General features: G+C 51.0%; 1 protein-coding gene and 1 pseudogene across 2 annotated transcripts in view; both read left to right on the forward strand.

Annotated features, from left to right (window-relative positions):
* The window catches only part of LOC311188332 (class I histocompatibility antigen, Gogo-OKO alpha chain-like), a 700214-nt pseudogene that overhangs the window by 339714 nt on the left and 342430 nt on the right, over positions 1-18070 (forward strand). The gene's annotated exons all lie outside the window — the stretch shown is intronic.
* LOC311167673 (HLA class I histocompatibility antigen, A alpha chain-like) overlaps positions 1-18070 on the forward strand; it is a gene marked incomplete at its 5' end in the record, with an annotated part of 30032 nt that overhangs the window by 10661 nt on the left and 1301 nt on the right. Inside the window, 2 exons of the mRNA XM_084228732.1 lie at positions 16961-17239; positions 17439-17714. Coding sequence (XP_084084858.1) covers positions 16961-17239; positions 17439-17714 — 555 coding nt within the window. The remainder of the gene's footprint in view (positions 1-16960; positions 17240-17438; positions 17715-18070) is intronic.

The raw sequence follows: 18070 nt of genomic DNA on the forward strand, positions 1-18070 counted from the left end.
AGTAGGGAGGTGAGTAAAATCAACCTGCCTATCCTGTCCGGGTAAGTGTCCACGCAACTGGTGAGCTGCAGAAGAAGGAGGTTGGTGAATTCCCCCTTGAGGTGATCCAGGAGCACCGGTTTGACGATGGGAACACAGCTGCCTGACTTATGCATTCAAGGAGGGGTGGAAGAGCAGACTCAGGATTTGGCGTTCATTAGGTTCTAAGTCGGAGTGATGGAGGGGACAGATAGAGAGAGAATAGGACCAGGATCTGCAGCAGAGTGAGTTGTGGGAGCCCTTGGTGCTGCATCAGCCTTGTTATTCCCTGTGGTCACATAAGAATTGTCCGTGTGGTGTCCTTCACAGTGGATAATGGCGACTTCAGTTGGAAGCTGCAAGGCCACTAGAAGCTTAAGGGCAAGTTTAACGTTCATGATGGGGGACCCCTGGGTGGAGAGGAACCCCCTTTCCTGCCAAATCGCAGCAGGACTGTGAGCCATAAGGAAGGCATATGTTGAATCCGTATAGATCGTGACTTTCTTATGGTTGCTGAAGGTCACGGCCCCGGTAAGTGCTCTGAGTTCTGCCTTTCGGGAGGTGGTTCCCCCGGGCGGCTTTCCTGCCTCGATGACCTGATCGAGGGTAACCATGGCCTAGGCAGCCCTCCGCTGACCTTGCGCACCTTCGCAAGAGCTGCCGTCTACAGACAGAGCCCAGTAGGCATCTGACAAAGGGGAGTCGGCCAAACCCAGTCTGGAGGTTTGCATTTCGCCCAGGATTTCAGGGCATGAATGAGCGGCAGAAGGGGGGCCAGAGACAGAAGAGGGGCTGGGTTGAGAGAAGTTGACTGAGTGAGACTCGCCAGAGGGTTTTCGATAAAGAGCACGTGGAAGTCCTATGAGCGGGCAGGAGTGAGAGTAGAGAGCGGGCCGGGAGACAGGAGGGCCTGAAGGTGGTGCGAGGAATGTGCTTGGACAGGTCCTCCCAGAGTAAGTTTGAGGGGTTCCCAGGTGAGTAGAGCTGCCGCCCCCAGGGCTCTAAGGCAAGGTTGCCAGCCCCTGACGGTGGGATCCATCTGCTTGGAGAGATAAGCGACAGGACACAGGGCTGGGCCCAGAGGCTGGGAAAGGCCACCTGCCGCCATACCCCTATGTGCGTCTGTGCACAGGAGGAAAGGCTTTTATGGGTCAGGAAGGCCAAGGACAGGTGCCCTAAGGAGGATATGTGTGAGTAAAAGGAAGGCCCTGCAGACCTCCCCGGGAGATTGGAGATGTCCTTCGAGGGAGGCTTTTGCTGTGTCGTACAGTGGCTTGGCTGGGAAAGCAAAATTAGGGATCCAGTGACGGAAGAATCCGACCAAACCAAGGAAGGAAAGGATTTGTTCTGCCGATTCAGGGGAGGGAAGGTCCCGGATGGCCTGTTTGTGGTCCACCGTCAGCTGTTTGGAGGAAGGAGTTAGTGGAAGACCCAGATAGACGGCTGTGGGAACTGAAAGTTGGGCTTTGGACGGGGAGACACGGTATCCTTTTGAGCCCAGGAAGGTGAGGAGTTGTGCAGTGAGTTGCTGAGATTGTGGCAGAGAAGGTCTGCAGAGAAGGAGGCCAGCAACATATTAAAGGAGAGCCCAGAAAGGAGTTGGACTTACCTGCTACCTTGACTGTTACCCTGGGCTCCTTGAAGTTTATCAGGGTCTATGAGTCCGGGCCTCTTCAGTCCTCAGCTGCCAAACCGAAGACCGCCGGTGGCAAGAGTTGCAGGGGCTGGAAGGACTGGTCCACCGCAGCCAGGCATGGAGGGATAGTCACTTTTCCAGTGACCCTGGACGTTGCAGATGGGGCATGGTCCTGGCAGGTGTTGGGGCATTGTCTGGACCAGTGGCCTTCTCGACCACATTTGAAGCAGGCTCCCAGCGGTGGTCGGTTGGGGGCCATGGGGCCCCTTGTCGTCCTCTGTCGGGCGGCAGGCACTGCGGTGGTTGAAGGAACATGGCCTGGTGGTCTCAAGGCCCTACCAGGGCCTGAGCTTGAAGCCCAGCCTTCTGGAGACTACGGGGTTCCCTCTCTGCCCTGTCCTGTTCCTTCCGGTTTTTAAAAACTGTCAAGGCCATATTCAGCAGATCCTGGATAGGGGTTTGAGGACAGTCCTCAGCCTCTTTAAAAAAAAAAAAAAAAAAGGTTTATTTATTCATTTACACTAGAACAGGGGTCCAGGCCAGATATGTGGGAGGGTGAGAGGATTCACCAGAGACAGAGTGGGGAACAGAACAGGCAGACTGACGAAATACACTGCTGAAGGGAGTAGCGGGCGAGGCAGGAGAGGTCTGCTGTGCCATGTGGGACCCTCGCTGGCCGGCCGGCATGGAACCGGCACTGCAGAGGCCTCGGAGAGACTCACACCGCGGCGCTTTGCCATCTGCGCCATCAGGGGAGTCCTCTCAAACTTCTTAAGCTTCTATTAATGTCAGGAGCTGACTGAGATATAAAATGGGTAGCCAGAACTGTTGAGCCTCCATTTGAGTCAGGGTCAAGCCTGGTATGGCGCTGGAACGCCTCCGTCAGGCGGCTAAGGAAGGCAGCAGGGTTTTCTGAGGCAGACTGGGTGATCTCCCTGAGCTTAGCAAAATTTACACTTTTGTGCACAGCTGCTTGGAGACCAGCTAGGAGACAGGTAATAAAATGGTCTTGGTGAGTCCTGCCCCGGGGGCCCTGCCTGTGTCAGTCTGGGAGCCCCACCCCAGCTCTGGGCTGGGAACTGCTGCAGAGCCTGGGGCCATGGTTGTGTCAGTCACAGGGACCTGATCTGCATGGTCTTGGGCAGACCTAAAAACCTGTTCCCTTTTGTCAGAGGTCAGGGTGGAAGAGAGGATCACATGTAATCATGACAAGTAAGGTCACAGGCTTGGGTAAGACAAGGAAACTCTTTGGTGTAGGTGGTGGGATTGTTAGTGAAAGAGCCAAGAAGCTTTTCAGTCTGGGAGAGACCAGACAGAGAGGAAGGACCATGGACCCTAATTCCTCCTTCACTCCCGCCACTTCCCTGAGGGGACCCAGAAGAGGACCACCCAGAACGGGTCTGGTGGCTAGGAGGTGAAAAAAAAGAGGGGAGGCCCGATTGGGGAGCTGGAGGAGGTGAAGACTGAGAATTTAGAGGATCAGAAAATGTTGAAGAGGGTCCAGAGAGGGGGAGAGTGAGAGGAGTCTCAAGACTTGGAGAGTGTGGCAGGTTTTCAGGAGGGAGGGGCTGGAGGGGGGCACCGGAGCACAAGAGAAAGACAGCCTGGCCCTAAGGGATCTCTGACCATTTTCCATTGCGGTGACAGAACTCTTTAGGTCTGTAAGGATCGAGAAGTCAAAAGCGCCATGCTCGGCCCGTGGGAGCCATTGTCCAATTGGTATTGAGGCCACGCAGCGCTGCAGTAAAAGATGAGACGCTTAGGGCACATATCTGGCCTAAGCTCCAAGGGACCGAGGTTTGAGAGAAGGCATCTGCCGCGAGGGTGATAGATAAGCTTCAGTCAGAATTTGGCTCTCAGAGAGAATTTTATTCCTTTATTGGTCACACACACACTTAAGTTCATACAGGCAAGCCAACCCCAGGTTCCCAAAGTACCTCCGACTGAAGACAGCCACTGAGACTTGTCTTACCCGGGCCTTCCACCTAGGTGGATGTTCTCTGGCTGTGGAAGTCTCTAGGCTCGAGGACCTGCAGGGCAGATGGTCACGCAGGGTGTTGAGCTGATAGGCCGCTTGTGCCGCTGTCAGGGAGCAGGCCGTCAGGGAGCCTTCGAAATTCATGCTGGGGGTGCAGCCCCCATCCCCCTATGTGAGCGTGCTGCTGGGGCAGGGCAGCCGCCTTGGGAGCTTTGGAACTGGATCCACCACAGGGCAGAGGAGGTCTGACCCCTCCTCCTTATGGTGGCAACTGAGTCACCTTCAGGAAGGCTCAGGTTGTCTGATGGCTTTGGAAAGCCTGAGGGTCCAAGCCACACCCTCGGCCCGCAGCCACCTTGCAACCAGGCAAGTCACAGAGTGCCTTGCTCTAAGTGCCCAGTATTGCTGTGCCTGCCAGCACAGGGCCAACCAGCCCCTGTGCCCCAGGTGAAGCACCGAAGCCTGCCTGCAGGCCCGTGGACCTGGGCCTGTTGTTCCATAGTGTCACTTCTCCTTTTTCAGCCAGGGGACCTCTATACTCTACTTCTTCTATGCAGAAAGAAAAAAAAAATTGGGGATATTGAATTTTAGTTAAACAGTAGGGTTTTGTAAATGAGCAATATCTATCAAATCAGCCATAGGTCATTACGTAAGTATAATCAAGAAATCATTATTAATGTCTATATCAGTCCATGTTAGGACATCCATTTATAAGAACATATGTTTTAGGAGGAAGATATTAAGATTAGAGATGTAATGGGATATCCAGGGCTACAATTTCATTAAATAGCCTCACCCAGGAGCGCCCAATGAGACAGCAAGGAGTGGCAAGAGCTGCAGGCAGTGCCCTGATGACTTAATTTGAATGGTGGCAATGTTGACCTCCCTCCGTTACGGCTATAAAATAGACTCCTGGCAGTGGCTTGTGACTTTCTGAATGATTCAGTGCTGAGAAGGAGCAAGATGAGAAGATGAACGTCAAAGGAAGTTAGGAAATGAGGCATTTTTATCCATGGGAGTGGACACAGGGTTTAAGACCTTTGTGTCTCATGTTAGTTCTCACCTCAGAGAGCACCTACCACAGATCATGTCCCCTTTGTGTGGATAACACTCAGCCTCTCTCGTTGGTCACCCCAGGGCTTATTCAACAGTCCCTGAAAGTCATAGAAATCGAGATCAAGGGCGATTTGATCATACATGAGTCCAGTAGCATGAGTTTCTTCTCATCATGGGAGATTCACAGTCACTGTCACTCACGAATGCCCAGATTTCCAGTCAAAGAAATCACAGTCAAGCTCTTGCTGTGATAACATCACTTAAGTAGACCAGACAGCTACATGGTAACAGGTGGATTTCTTCACTCAGTTTACCCTGTTATGAAGAGTGATGTGTTCTCAAGAATTGACATCCATTCTGGATGTAAGATTCCCTTCCCTGACTGCCAGCATCTCCTTTTAAGAGCCAACAGATTGCCTGATTCACCAGCATAGAGCCTATATAACATTGCCTCTGATAAGGGGCACATTTTATGGTGAAATAAGTATGACATTGGCAGCATGTCTGCAGGAATCACTGATTCTACCACACAGCATGTCACTTGGAAGTTGACAGCATAATTGAAGGAGGAGAGACATTAAAAACTTTTAACATTTTATCTTGGGCAAAACACTCTGAGATGGTGGAAGGCAGCTTTCAACATGTGTTATACACATTGAGTAATGGCCAATAATATAATCTGTGTTCCAATATTGAGAAAGCATGGATCCTGCAACTAAGAGGTGAAGAAGGATCAGCCACTCTCACCATTACTCCTAATGATGCACTGGAGGAATTTATACTTCTCACCCCACACCTTCACCCTATTAGTTTAGAGGCTCTCCAGGGACGTGAGGTGGGACGTTGGGAGGCATATTTGTACCAGCAAGGTTCTGCTAGATTTGATGTTATATCTACTGCCTAAGCATTTATATTCCTTGAGCCAGTGAGCCACAATGAACTCTATTGTTATTGTTTTCAGAAAAACTGACCCTGATTACTATGAGGAGCTAGGGTTGCTGCTGCACAATGTAATAAGAAAGGAGCACGTGTAGAAACTCTGGAGAACTGGGGCTTCTTGCCAAGTAGAAATACAAACGGGCCATGCAGCAACCATGTCCTGATGGGGGTGAGGGACTCAGCCTCCCACTCTGCAGGGATGAAGAATGTAGGTTTGCTCCAGGGGGAGGGGAATCTGGAATGGCTGTGTGGGAAAGAGACAAAGCACATTGATAATGGTGTTGTGACCACATGCATCTGTGGAGGCTTGGCCCATTAACTGATCTTTTGTAGAGCTTGTCACTGGCCACCACATCAAAGACCCTGTGACTGACTGGACTCCACAGAGCCCATGAAAAGATCTGAGTGGTGTAAGGAGTAGACTGTATTGGACATTTCTCAGTCCTCATGTCTTCTATCCCTTCAGTTCACCTTTTTACTGCTATAGTTTATTGTTTCATAGTAACCAGTTTCATGCAGGTATCAACTTCCACCACCTTAGTCCAGTTGCACCTTATTTGTCAGGGAGATTGAACCCCAGTTGCCCATGGCAGTACCCAGGTCAGTAAAGCTCCCTGGTATCAACTTTTCTTCCACTCCCTGCTTTATGTTTCCTGTTCCCATGGTAATGAACCCAAATAAACTATTCGCATGCAAAATCTCAAGTTTTTTTTCTGGCTAAGATATGTGTGTTACTTGGGGAAAATGGAGATGGGGATTAAGCTGCTGAGATGGGTGTAGAATGGTATCCACAGGAAAATTATCATTTATGCTAAATGCTGTTTATTAAAAACACATAGATATGTAAAGTGATGCATGCAAAAATGTCACCAAAATATTAATGTTTATTATTATGGTAAGATGACAAGATTTTTTTATTACATTTTTATATTTCAGAAGTTTCATATTTTATAAATGGTTTGAGTTGTTCACAATGAATGTGTGATATTTACATAATATAATTAGAGAAACACAGTAAAAATGGGAGTACAAATAATGAGACAAGGTGGGATTTCTCACTTTAGACATCTACACATAAAAATCTTTTTTCCTGAAACCAGAAAGCAAACCCTTCCCTATAGAAGTAAATAGAAGTTTTACCTTGTCAAAAGAAGTGTCAAGGCATGAACAGAGCCCACTAGTTGCGTAGCAAGGGCTGGACTTCAATCTGAGCTCCAGTGGAACCTCTTGCTCTCCTCACACACCATCCTCCAACCTTGCTGAAATCACATAACTCCAACTCCCACTTGGAGAAAAAGAAAAAAAAAATGTCCTAAACTCTCAGGCATTTGGTATTGCCTCAAAATTCTCACTTGTGAGAGATAACAACAGGAATTAAATTGGCTTATGTGTTTCAAAGGCTGATTTGGGCCCTATGAGGAATGATGCCGTTTATTCAGAATTTTCTTTCCGTCACTATCCCTCCCTCTGATCCACTGTTTCAAGTCTTTCATTTATAATTGTCCTTAATATAGTTTGGTTCAGTTCCTAACCAGACCGTGCAGTGGGAAGGAATTGAGACAGTGTTTTTGAGAGGTGGGGGAAGTGATTGAAGCCCTTTTATGAATTATGATTTGAATTTTGGAAAATATAGGCAACTTTCTATTTCTTTTTAAAGATTTATTTATTTATATAAGAACTGGAGTATAGTCAGAGGCTTGGGAGGGTGAAAGAAATCACCAGAGACAGAGTGGGGAGCAGAACAGGCAGACAGACAGAAGACACTGCTGAGGGGAGCAGCGGGAGAGGCAGGAGAGGTGTGCCGTGCCACGTGGGTTTCTCCCTGGGCGGCCGGGAATCGAACCCACACTGCAGAGGCTGCGGACAGCTTCACAGCGCAGTGCTCCGCCCGCTGCACCACCAGGGAGGCCCGCAACTTTCTATTTCAAAGAGTCAGTTATCACAGCCCTCACAGAGGAAATCTTCAGGGTGAAGATTCTAAGTATGAAGGATTTTGAAATGTGTACTGGAATGAAGAAGGTTGGGAAAATCAGTTCCAAAATCATCAGGTGACAGCAGCTTCAAATATCAGTAAATCCTGACTTGAGAATTGAAGAAAATTTCCCACTGGGAAAAAAATGGAATGAAAGTTGATACCTGGCACTTGATTCTACAATCCAGAAGAAAGAAAAGGCAAACTTCCTGCAAACATCAGTTTAGGGACTGAAACACACCAGAGGCGTCGTTTTTCAACCTCACGATGGATGTTTTTACCACCCAGTGGCGATTAAACAAACTTATGAACACTATTTTAAGTTCAATGTTCTCTATTGGAAACCATAACTTATAAGTCAAACTGTCAGGTCATCCCCAAACGCCGGGTTTTCCTTAAAGCTCAGGTTCTCACCATCCCCCATTCCACATGGCTCCTTAGAGGGAGCAAAGAATAAAGTTTTGCCTGACCCTAAGCCTTAGCCTTCCTTTACCTTGTCAATAAGATGTTCTCAAGGCATGGTCCTGTTTTGAGAAGGCAGTGGGTGGGGCGTTCTGAGCTAGGGTGCCTGAATGTCTTAGGAGGCCTGTCTTTAGGATAAATGCCAGGTTTGGGATGAGCCACTGAGAGCTCGAGGACTCCTTCACACTTCTGCATGGGTTCATAGAGATCCTACTCTCAGCCATCATGCCCTTTGCTCATCACACTCATGTTTGGACCCCGGGGAGCAGCTGGAGGAGGAGCAGCAGGGAGGGGAGGAGGCAGAGAACAGAGCTGGGACAGGAGCAGGCGCCATCTCCTCAGGGCTGGGGAGAGACAGGGCAAGAGGCAGCCAGGCCCACACAAAGGAGCAGGGCAGCCAGGACTCTGGGCTCAGGGGGGAGAAGGGCCCAGGGACCCCCACCAACAGGAGCAGGGCCCTTCCTGGTGACTCCTTAGGCCCTGAGACCAAGGACAGACCTGGCTCCTCCCAGGGCTGCTGAGCCTCTGCGCTGCCAGAGACTAAGAGGTTCATTGGAAAAAACATCCTCCCTTCCCTTCCCACCCTGTGGAACCCACACACCAGACCCACTCTGCTCAAAACACTGGACCCCTCCATTCCCAGCACCTGGTCCCGGGTGCAAACTGCTCTACCCTCCTCATCACCCAGTGACTTCCCAGGTCAGAGGCCCAGACCCAGGCCCCCCATGAAGGACAGGCCAGCGCCTGCTTGTGGTCCTGTCCCCCTCAGTGTGAGCAGGTGTCATGGAGAAGCATCAGGACACACAATATTGTCCCCAAGGAGTTGGGGTCCCCCCCACAGGCCCCTGTTCTATTCTGCTCTGTCTGCTTCTTTAGTTCACCTGAAGGTCAGTCCCTCCCCAGCCCTGACCTGCCAGGGCCGAAGACAAGGTCCTGCCTCAAACAGCAGGAACCTGGTCAGATCCCCACTGAGGGCTTAGTCCTCCTCCTGGCGGATTCCTGTCTCTGGGTGAGGATCCAGTGGAGGCAGAGCAGTAGAGAAGTGAAATGAGTCCTGATCAGAGAAAACAACCTCAATCAGTTAGGCAGAATGAGGGGCACCCTGGGACACCCAAATCTGTATGCTCCAAATGGCTTCTGCCATCTGCCTCATAAAGGCAGAGCACACTCTGAGTGTGAAAGAACACACCAGAGGAGCGCCAGAGGGGAAGGGAAGATGGTGTTACAGGGCAGGGAGACGGGCACCCTGACCCCGCAAACCTGCCTGCTCTAAATAGGTTCTGCCATCTGCCCCATCAAAACAAAACATATGAGACTTTAATGAAAAGTAAATTTAATACAATTAGGGAACAATACAGAAAAGACAAAGAATATAGTTTATAAATCAAGCACCCAAAGTTATCCATCCCCTCGTGGGTAAAAGTCTACCCCAATGGGATTGGCTCCGAGCAAGGCCCCAATGCCTGCCACAAGTCTAAAGCATCCTCCAGTGGGGACCCACAGAAAAGGATCAGAAACAACCAGACAAGTATGGGAGGAAAAGAGCAAAATCACAATAAAGGGATAAGCTGCCATTGTCACCTCCGCACGGGTCTCTCATCCACATCTGTGTCACCCAGTCCACGACCAAAAGGAAGCGCAGTTTCTTCACATGTCTCTCCGCTCCATGTGCCTCCTCCAGGTCTCCTCTGGCTCCATCCTGCTTCGTTCCTTCCTCAGTCTCCTCTGCAGCTTCTTCTCTCCCAGCTCAGCTCCACCCTCCTTTTGGGTGGGGCAGGAAACCTGGAAGCTCCTCCTTTCTTGGAGACCATCCTGTTACAGTGAGATAACAGTTTCCCAACAAAACACTGAAAGTTACCCACCCTGCAGGGTAAATGATTGTCAGGTTTTTCTGCCCTCCCGCCATTATCATCGCATGCCTGATGGAAGCCTGCATTTTGTTACATTGTTATATTCAGTTGCTTGTTTACTTCTGTGGGCCAGGGCTGCAGTATTTATATTGGCTGAGAAAAGCAGAGAACACAGGAGAGGGACAACTGCCAGAGAGCCCAGTAAAGAGTGCCAGCTCCTGGCACCCCAGCACCCCTGTCTGCTGTGTACCTGGTTGCCTCTCTGCATGTAAAAGATCAATAAAAGCCTGAGAAAGCCACTGAGGGCTCCAGGGCTTTTCTTTACAGGTTTGCTCAGGTCATAGAGAATCAGCTCCATGCTTTTCTGGCACTACCACGACCCCGCCCCCTCTCCCCAGGGTAGATGACCAGCCAGACTTCCTGGGGGGCGGGGCTGCAGCTCCAGGATGTACCCCACCCCCACCCCAGCTCTCAGCACAGTGCAGCCCCTAAATCCACCCACCTCATGGGGAGGGGAGCAGGAAGTGACTGGGACTCAAAACTGCCCCAGGAGGACACAGGTCTCCCCATTAATGCGTCCTTTTGTTCCAAGTGGAGAGGGAAAAGAGGGGGGTACAGAGCACAGGGCAGGTGTCCCTGGATAACACTAGGAGATCCTGGACACCCTGCAGGAAGGACACTCACCCCCTCACTGCCTCTCCCAGCCCTTCAGGGCCTGTTCCTGCTGCTCTGTCAGCCCACACTGTTCCTTGTTCTGTCTTGTTGTAACAGGGTGGTCCCCAGGAAAGGGGGAGGTTCCCTGCCCCACCCAAGGGAGGGTGGAGCTGAGCAGGAAGAGGAGAAGCTGCAGAAGAGATTGAGGAAGGAAGCAGGATGGAGCCAGGAGACCTGGAGGAGGCGCATGGAGCCTAGAGACACGTGAAGAAACTGCACTTGTCTTTTGGTCGTGGACTGGGTGACACAGATGTGGGTGAGACCCGTGGGGAGGTGACAATGGCAGCTTTTATCTTGATGTTGATTTTGCTCTTTTCCTTCCGGGCTTGTCGGGTTGTTTGTGACCCTTTTCTGTGGGTCCCCACTGGAAGATGCTTTAGACTTGTGGCAGGCCTTGGGGCCTTGCTCTGGGCCAATCCCATTTGGATGGACTTTTACCCACGAGGGGATGGGTAAATTTGGGTGCTTGATTTAGAAACTAGATTCTTTGCCTTACCTGTATTGTTTCCTAGTTTTATTACAGTTCCTTTTCATTAAAGTCTCCTATGTTTTGTGTTGATGCGGTGGATGGCAGAACCCATTTAGAATAGGCAGGTTTGCGGGGCTTGGGCTGCCCCTCTCCCTGTCCTATAACATTGTCAGATATTAATGGTCCTGATCCAGATGGGTTCATCATTTACTTTCCTCTTTAATGGACATATGCCTCTAATCTTTCGATCGTTTCAAGTGCTTTTGAAATAGTTGCAGGTAAATACCTAAGGTTGCTGAAAGACAATGGAGAACATAAAATGAATTGTAATTTTAAAATACAACTACTGATGGGAAGAAGTAAACCCCTTTCTCCAACGTGCCATCCAGTGAAGTTTATGTAGACAAGGTTAAGATGAGGGGTTCACAAGGAAAGGCTCTTCGATAAACGGTGCTGGGGACACTGGACAGCCACGTGCAAAAGAATGAAACTAGACCACTGTCTCCCACCTCACACAAAAATCAACTCAAAATAGATAATAGGCTGGGACTTAAGACCAGAAACCATAAAATCCATGGAAGACAACAAGGACAGAACGCGCCATGACATACCAAAAAAAAATAATGTGCTCAGTCTTTGTAAAATCAGCGTTGAGTCATTTCTCTCTCTCTCTCTCTTTTCTTTTTAAAGATTTATTTATACAAGAACTAGGGTGCAGGCCAGATGTGCGGGAGGGTGAGAGGATTCACCAAGGACAGAGTGGGGAACAGAACAGGCAGACTGACTGAAATACACTGCTGAGGGGAGCAGCGGGCAAGACAGGAGAGGTCTGCCGTGCCACTGCAGAGGCTGCGGACAGCTTCACAGCACTGTGCTCAACTGCCTGCACCACCAGCAATGCCCTAATTTCTCATTTTTACAACCATTTCCTGCTCGCTGCCATGCTTTTCTTCTGTCACCTTCTTCACATAACTGTGGTCTCTTCCTTCAAAGGAAGAATGCTCCTCCAATTCTACCCCACAATGTAAATTATTGTCCACAGTTGAAGTCAAAGAGGTGAACGTCTGCATGGTGAGCTGAGCCATTAATAAGTGGCCTTAAGATTTGAAGACATGAAAATCGCCATCATGAATGGAAACTGAATGGCTTCATCAACACTATCCCCAGGGCCTCAGGGATCAAACCCCTGATCCACACTTACCTGCAACCTGAGTGTAGCTTCCCTCCTCCTTGTCTTCCTGTGGGAAGAATCATCATGTGAGACAAGGGAGGAGTCAGCCCACACAGTCTTTAAGGAATCTTCTAATCCTGGAATACTGTGCCTAAAGACCCAGGTCAGGACTGGGAAAAATGAAGAAAGGAGGTGAGGGGGGACTGAACCAAATGCCCTCTGGGCAACACACATGTGTGGATGGTACTTCCCATTAACCAGGCAGGGCAAGTTCTCCCTGGGACATGGAGGCCCCCAGTGGACAAGATCCCCCACTCCCTTCCCCACTTGAGTGCTTCTTCCTCCACATCACAGCTGCAGCCACCACAGCTCCAGTGAGCACAGCACCAGTTTAAATACCAAGGTTTCCTTTTATACACAACTGTGTCCATATCTGTTACATTGATAGTGACGTGGTTTTTGTGGAGTCTGTGGGTTTGGAGTACGGGGTCTTTGGGGTCACTCTGGGAAAGGTTTCACCAGAGCTCCCCTTTCAGCGACACGTGGTGGGGTCCCCAGCGAGTTTCTCCAGGAGACAAAGACACTAGTTATATTTAAAAGATAGGTTTATTAGGGAAAGGGACAGAAGAGTAGAAGACACTTGCATAGACATAAGTGGGCAGGAAGAGCTGCCCCGAAAGGGACGGGTTTGCTGAGAGAGGCCTGCGTGGTTGCAGGCGGGCAGTCTTGAGGAGAGCGGCCTTTGCTGAAGGAGGTCAGTGCAGAGAAGTCCAGGCATGGTGCAGGTCACGGGCAGGCAGGCAGGAAACTGCTGTCCTGCGGAGGGAGAGGGTTGGTAAAAAGAGGCATCTGCATAGACACAGGTGGGCAGTGGGCTTGCTGCCCTGAGCCTGTGCAGAGACTGCACTGATATAGTCCTCTGCTGTTTGGGAGGGGCCACTCCTTGTGAGCTTTAGGGTTAGTGGCTGATTTTGGATAACTAAGCAGAATCTGAAAGGGACAGCAGATTCCACCATGGGCTCAATCTCCATGTCTTTACCTGTGGATGTGAGCTCTGATACCTGCTTGGATGTTATGTAATCCAGGCATTGGTGCCTGAAGATCTTAGTTTTCACAACTGTGTAGTCTGTGCCTAAGGATCCTAGTTTCCATAACTGTGTTGATGGTTATGCTAATCTCTTCTACCTCCATCTTCTTGTGAGAGCCACGTTTCTGGTCTTGTGGTGCTTCCTTTTGCAGTTTATTTATTTATTTTTTTCATTCCTGTCCTCCATCAATAGCATCGTTTTTCAGCAGGCACAACCATTTGCTGCAAAGTCCCCCGACAAGGGGGGCCAGGCAAGGGGGTGAAGATGCAGGCATTTGGGGATGCCCTTTAAGAGACAGGCCAGCTGGCTGACTGCCCAACCTTGTAGATAAGAGTGCTGAGGCCCTGGCCATGCATCTTAAAAGGGAAAGAGCTGTGAGTAAGCAAACTTGTTAATTATGCCTGCATGGGAGTGTTCATTGTGTTACAGGACAAGGAGAGGAGCACCCCAGGCCCTGCAAACCTGTCTGCTCTAAATAGGCTCTGCTATCCACTGCATCCACACAAAACATGTAAGACTGTAATGGGAAGGAACTTGAATACTGAAAGGTTCGGCGCAGTAAAGGAGAGGAGAGCCAGGCTACATTTCTCAAAGGGAGGGAAAGTTTATTGCGCCCCAGGCGGACCTCACAGACCCAAGGTGGGGGGTCAGTGAAGTGGCGCACGTTGTTAGAGGGAAGCAGGGTTTTATAGGGTGAGGAGAGGTCAGGTGGGTAGTTGGGCTCCTATGGTGGGAAAAGTTTGTAGGGCAGGTAGAGGTTCTTTGTTTGAGAGGAGACTGGTAGGGGGAGGGGGGAGGCTCATTGTCTGAGTCCTCCAGGCAGGTATCCACATTCCTGCCCCCCAGGTGGGCTTCCTGGTTGGCTCCTGCATTCAGGCCTGCTGCATGGACCTTTCAAATACAATTAGTAAACAATACAGAAAAGACAAAGAATATAGTTTCTAAATCAAGCACCCATGTTACCAATCCCCTTGTGGGTAAAAGACCACAGGAATGGTCTTTTGGGCCAGAGCAAGGCCCGAAAGCCTGCCACAAATCTAAAGCATCTTTTAGTGGGAACCCACAGAAAAGGATCAGAAATAACCAGACAAGCTTGGGAGAAAAAGAGCAAATTCAAAATCAAGATAAAAGCTGCCATTGTCACCTTCCCACAGGTCTCTCACCAACATCAGTTTCAGCACCAAAAGGTAAGCGCAGTTTCTTCACGTGTCTCTCTGTTCCATGTGCCTCCTCCAGGTCTCCTTATGGCTCCACCTGCTTCTTTCCTTCCTCAGTCTCCTCTGCAGCTTCTTGTCTTCTCTTTAGCTCCACCCTCCTTTGAGTGGGATAAGGGAACCTGGAACTTCCCCTTTCCCTGGGCAGCAGCCTGTTACAATTGCACCAAGACTGGAAATTCTGCTGGAATCTTTATTATATTCATTTGCTCAATAATATATGTTCTCATCACTCTCTTGCATATTGGTTGGGTCTTGTGCTTATGTGTGATTTTTTTAAAGTAATATATTGTTCTACTAAGTTATAAAGATCTTCAGTATTCATTACACTGGAATCAAATTATTAAAAAAAATTTTTTTTCACTTAATTTTTCACCACAAATCCCAAAAGTAAAAGTAGTACTGGAAGTTGTGAAGTTAGTGAAAGATGGAGGAGAGCAATGGAAAAAGACTGGAAAGGAGATGGCCCACGACCAGAAACCTGGCTCACACAAGGAGCAGGGGGTAGAAGGGATTAACACAGCCATTGACACAGATAGAGAAACCAAGATCCTTAGGCTCCAAAGCCTGGATTACAAAGCAGAAAATCCAAGCAGGTATCAGACTGCTGTCTAGAGCACTGGCCCAAGGGTAAAGATATGGAGATTGAGCCCTTTGTAGACTCTCCTGTCCCTTTCAGATTCTGCATAGTTGTCCAACATCAACAACTAACCAGAAGGCTCATGAGGAGTGACCCCTTCCAAACAGAAAAAGACTATGTCAGTGCAGTCTCTGCACAGGCTGGGGGCAGCAATCCCTCTGCCCACCTGTGACTATGCAGGTGCATCTTTTCACCAACTTTCTTCTCTGCAGGGCAGCAGCCTCCTGCCTGCCTGTGACCTGCATCATGCCTGCACTTCTCTTCATTGACCTCCCTCAGTGGAGGCAGCTCTCCTCAAGGCCACCTGCCTGCAACCATGCAGGCCTCTCTCAGCAAACCTGCCCCTTTCGGGAGGCAGATCTTCCTGCCCGCTTGTGTCTATGCAAGTGTCCTTTACTCTTCTGTCCCTTGTCTAATAAATCTGCTCTTTAAATATAACTAATGTCTTGTGGAGAAACTCACCTGGGGAATTCTTCGTGTGTTGCTGAAACAGGAACTCTGGTGAAACCTTTCCCAGAGTGAACCCCAGGACCCCGCACTCCAAACCCACTGACTCCAAAAACTCCATCATTAGCATACCATAGGTTATTAATATTCTTTTTAAAAAAAATTATTTATGCATACAAGAACTGGGGTACAGGCCAGAGGTGTGGCGGGTGAGAGGATTCATCAAAGACAGAGTGGGGAGCAGAACAGGAAGAACTACAGAAATACATTGCTGAGGGGAGCAGCAGGTGAGACAGGGGAGGTCTGCTGTGCCATGTGGGTTGCTCCCTGGCCATGGATTGAACTGGTGCTTCTGCAGCTACAGGTCACTTCATTGTGCTGATGCTTAACCCCTTGCGCCACCAGGGAGGCCCCAGGTTATTTATATTCTAAAGTAAAGAAGCAATAACATCTTTTAAAAAGGTTTTATTCTAGTAAAGTAAATGTTTAAAGCTATAACCCACCTAAAAAAATATATATATACATGGGATCCGTAATAATTTGTGAGACTGTACAGAGTTTCTGAAAGAAAAATGTTTGAGGCTTGTGGACCTAGTCCCTGGGCCTGGACTCAGGGACACGGTGTGGCAAAGGTCTTGGAGCAGGAGAGGAGGGGGCGGCAAAGTCCCAGGTCTCGGGGTGTGGCTGTCTGGGTCTCAGTCCCCAGTGCAGTGTGCAGGGCTGGAAGGTGACTGCTGGGGGTTTGCCCTCTCCCCTTGGTTCCACTTCTGGGCTCACAGCCTGGGCGGGTCCTACTTCCTGGATACTGGTGACTCACCCCAGGGCTCACTCCCCATTGCCTGGAGGTCTCCGGAGCAGCCAATCAGCAGCCCCGCGGCTCCCGTTCCAAAGCCCTCGCCCGCCCGCCGGGACTCCGTCTCCCCAGCCCGGGTGGAGGCGTGTCCTGGGGGATGGGGGGCGCAGCCCTCCTGCTCCTGCTCGCGGTGGCCGCGGCCCCGAGGGAGACCCGGGCGGGTGAGTGCGGGTCGGGAGGGGACAGGGCGCTCCCAGAGGCGGGAGCGAGGGCGCGGGCGGGCGTGGGAAAGGCGCGACCCCGCCGCCGCCCTAGTTGTCCCCCCACCTCGGCCCCGCCCCGTCCTGGCCCCTTTCCGTCCCCCGAGACCCCAGCCTCCTCTGGCCCCCCGAGTCCCGGCCATTTTCGTCCCGCAGCCGCTTCTCACTCTCACTTTCTGTCTCGTGGGCGCCCCCTGGGACTCGAGCCCCCGAAGGGGAAAAGAATAGGCCGGGTCTCCCCTCCCGCCCCCAGGTCCCCACTCCCTGAGGCTTTTCTACACCACGTTGGCCCGGCCCGGCCTCGGGGAGCCCCGGTACATCGCCGTGGGCTACGTGGACGACACGCAGTTCGGGCGGTTCGACAGCGACTCTCTGGGCCAGAGCGCGGAGCCGCGGGCGCCCTGGGCGGGGCAGGCGGTGCAGGAGGAGCAGGAGGACTGGGACAAGGAGACGCGGCACCAAAGGGACAACACACGGTGGTCCCGAGCGCACCTGGACGCCCTGCGCGGCCTCTACAACCAGAGCGAGACAGGTGAGCTGGCGCGGGTCCGGGCCGGGTCAGCACCCCCATCCCCACGGACGGGGGTCGCTCAGGGTCTCCCCCTCCAGGCTTCTCTGCAACCTGCCCGGAAACAGCCGTGGGGCTTTCACTCCTTTTCATTCTGTTTAGTTTATTCCCGGTGGGAGGGGATGCTTGCGGGGTGACAAGAGGTGACACGGGGCAGGGACAGGGTCTCACACCCTCCAGGAGATGTTTGGCTGCGACGTGGGGCCCGACGGGCGCCTCCTCAGTGGGTATGTGCAGTTCGCCTACGAAGGCGCGGATTACCTGGCCCTGAATGAGGACCTGCGCTCCTGGACCGCTGTGGACACTGCCGCTCAGATCACCCGGCGCCAGTGGGAGGCCCGGGGTGAGGCTGAGAAGATCAGGAACTTTGTGGAGGGCAGGTGCCTGAGGTGGCTGCTCAGATTCCTGGCGCACGGGAAGGAGACTCTGCAGCGCACGGGTAAGAGGGGCCTGGAGGCCTCCCGGTCCCCCCCTGCCTGGAGTCACTGCGGGAAATGAGTCCTCTCTCCAGTCCAGAGAGGGGGACTCCCCTGGGTTTCATGTTCTGCACTAGAGAGACTCCCAGAGACTCCTGCTTCTCCTGAAGGACAGTGAAGGGATCCCGTCTCTCCTGAGAAAGACAGACAGTCCCTGACATCACGCGTCACCGGGTCCTTTTGACCAGGGGCCTGTTTGAGAACCACGAGTTTCTCTCTCAGTCTTGTTTCTGGTCTGAGAACATTTCCAGTTATGTGATTCCTGCTTTTCTGTGTCATTCACCTTCCACCCAGGTCAGGAATAAAAAGTCTGTGTTCC

The sequence above is a fragment of the Talpa europaea genome (assembly GCF_964194135.1).
Source record: "Talpa europaea genome assembly, chromosome: 2".
NCBI classification, from domain to species: domain Eukaryota; kingdom Metazoa; phylum Chordata; class Mammalia; order Eulipotyphla; family Talpidae; genus Talpa; species Talpa europaea.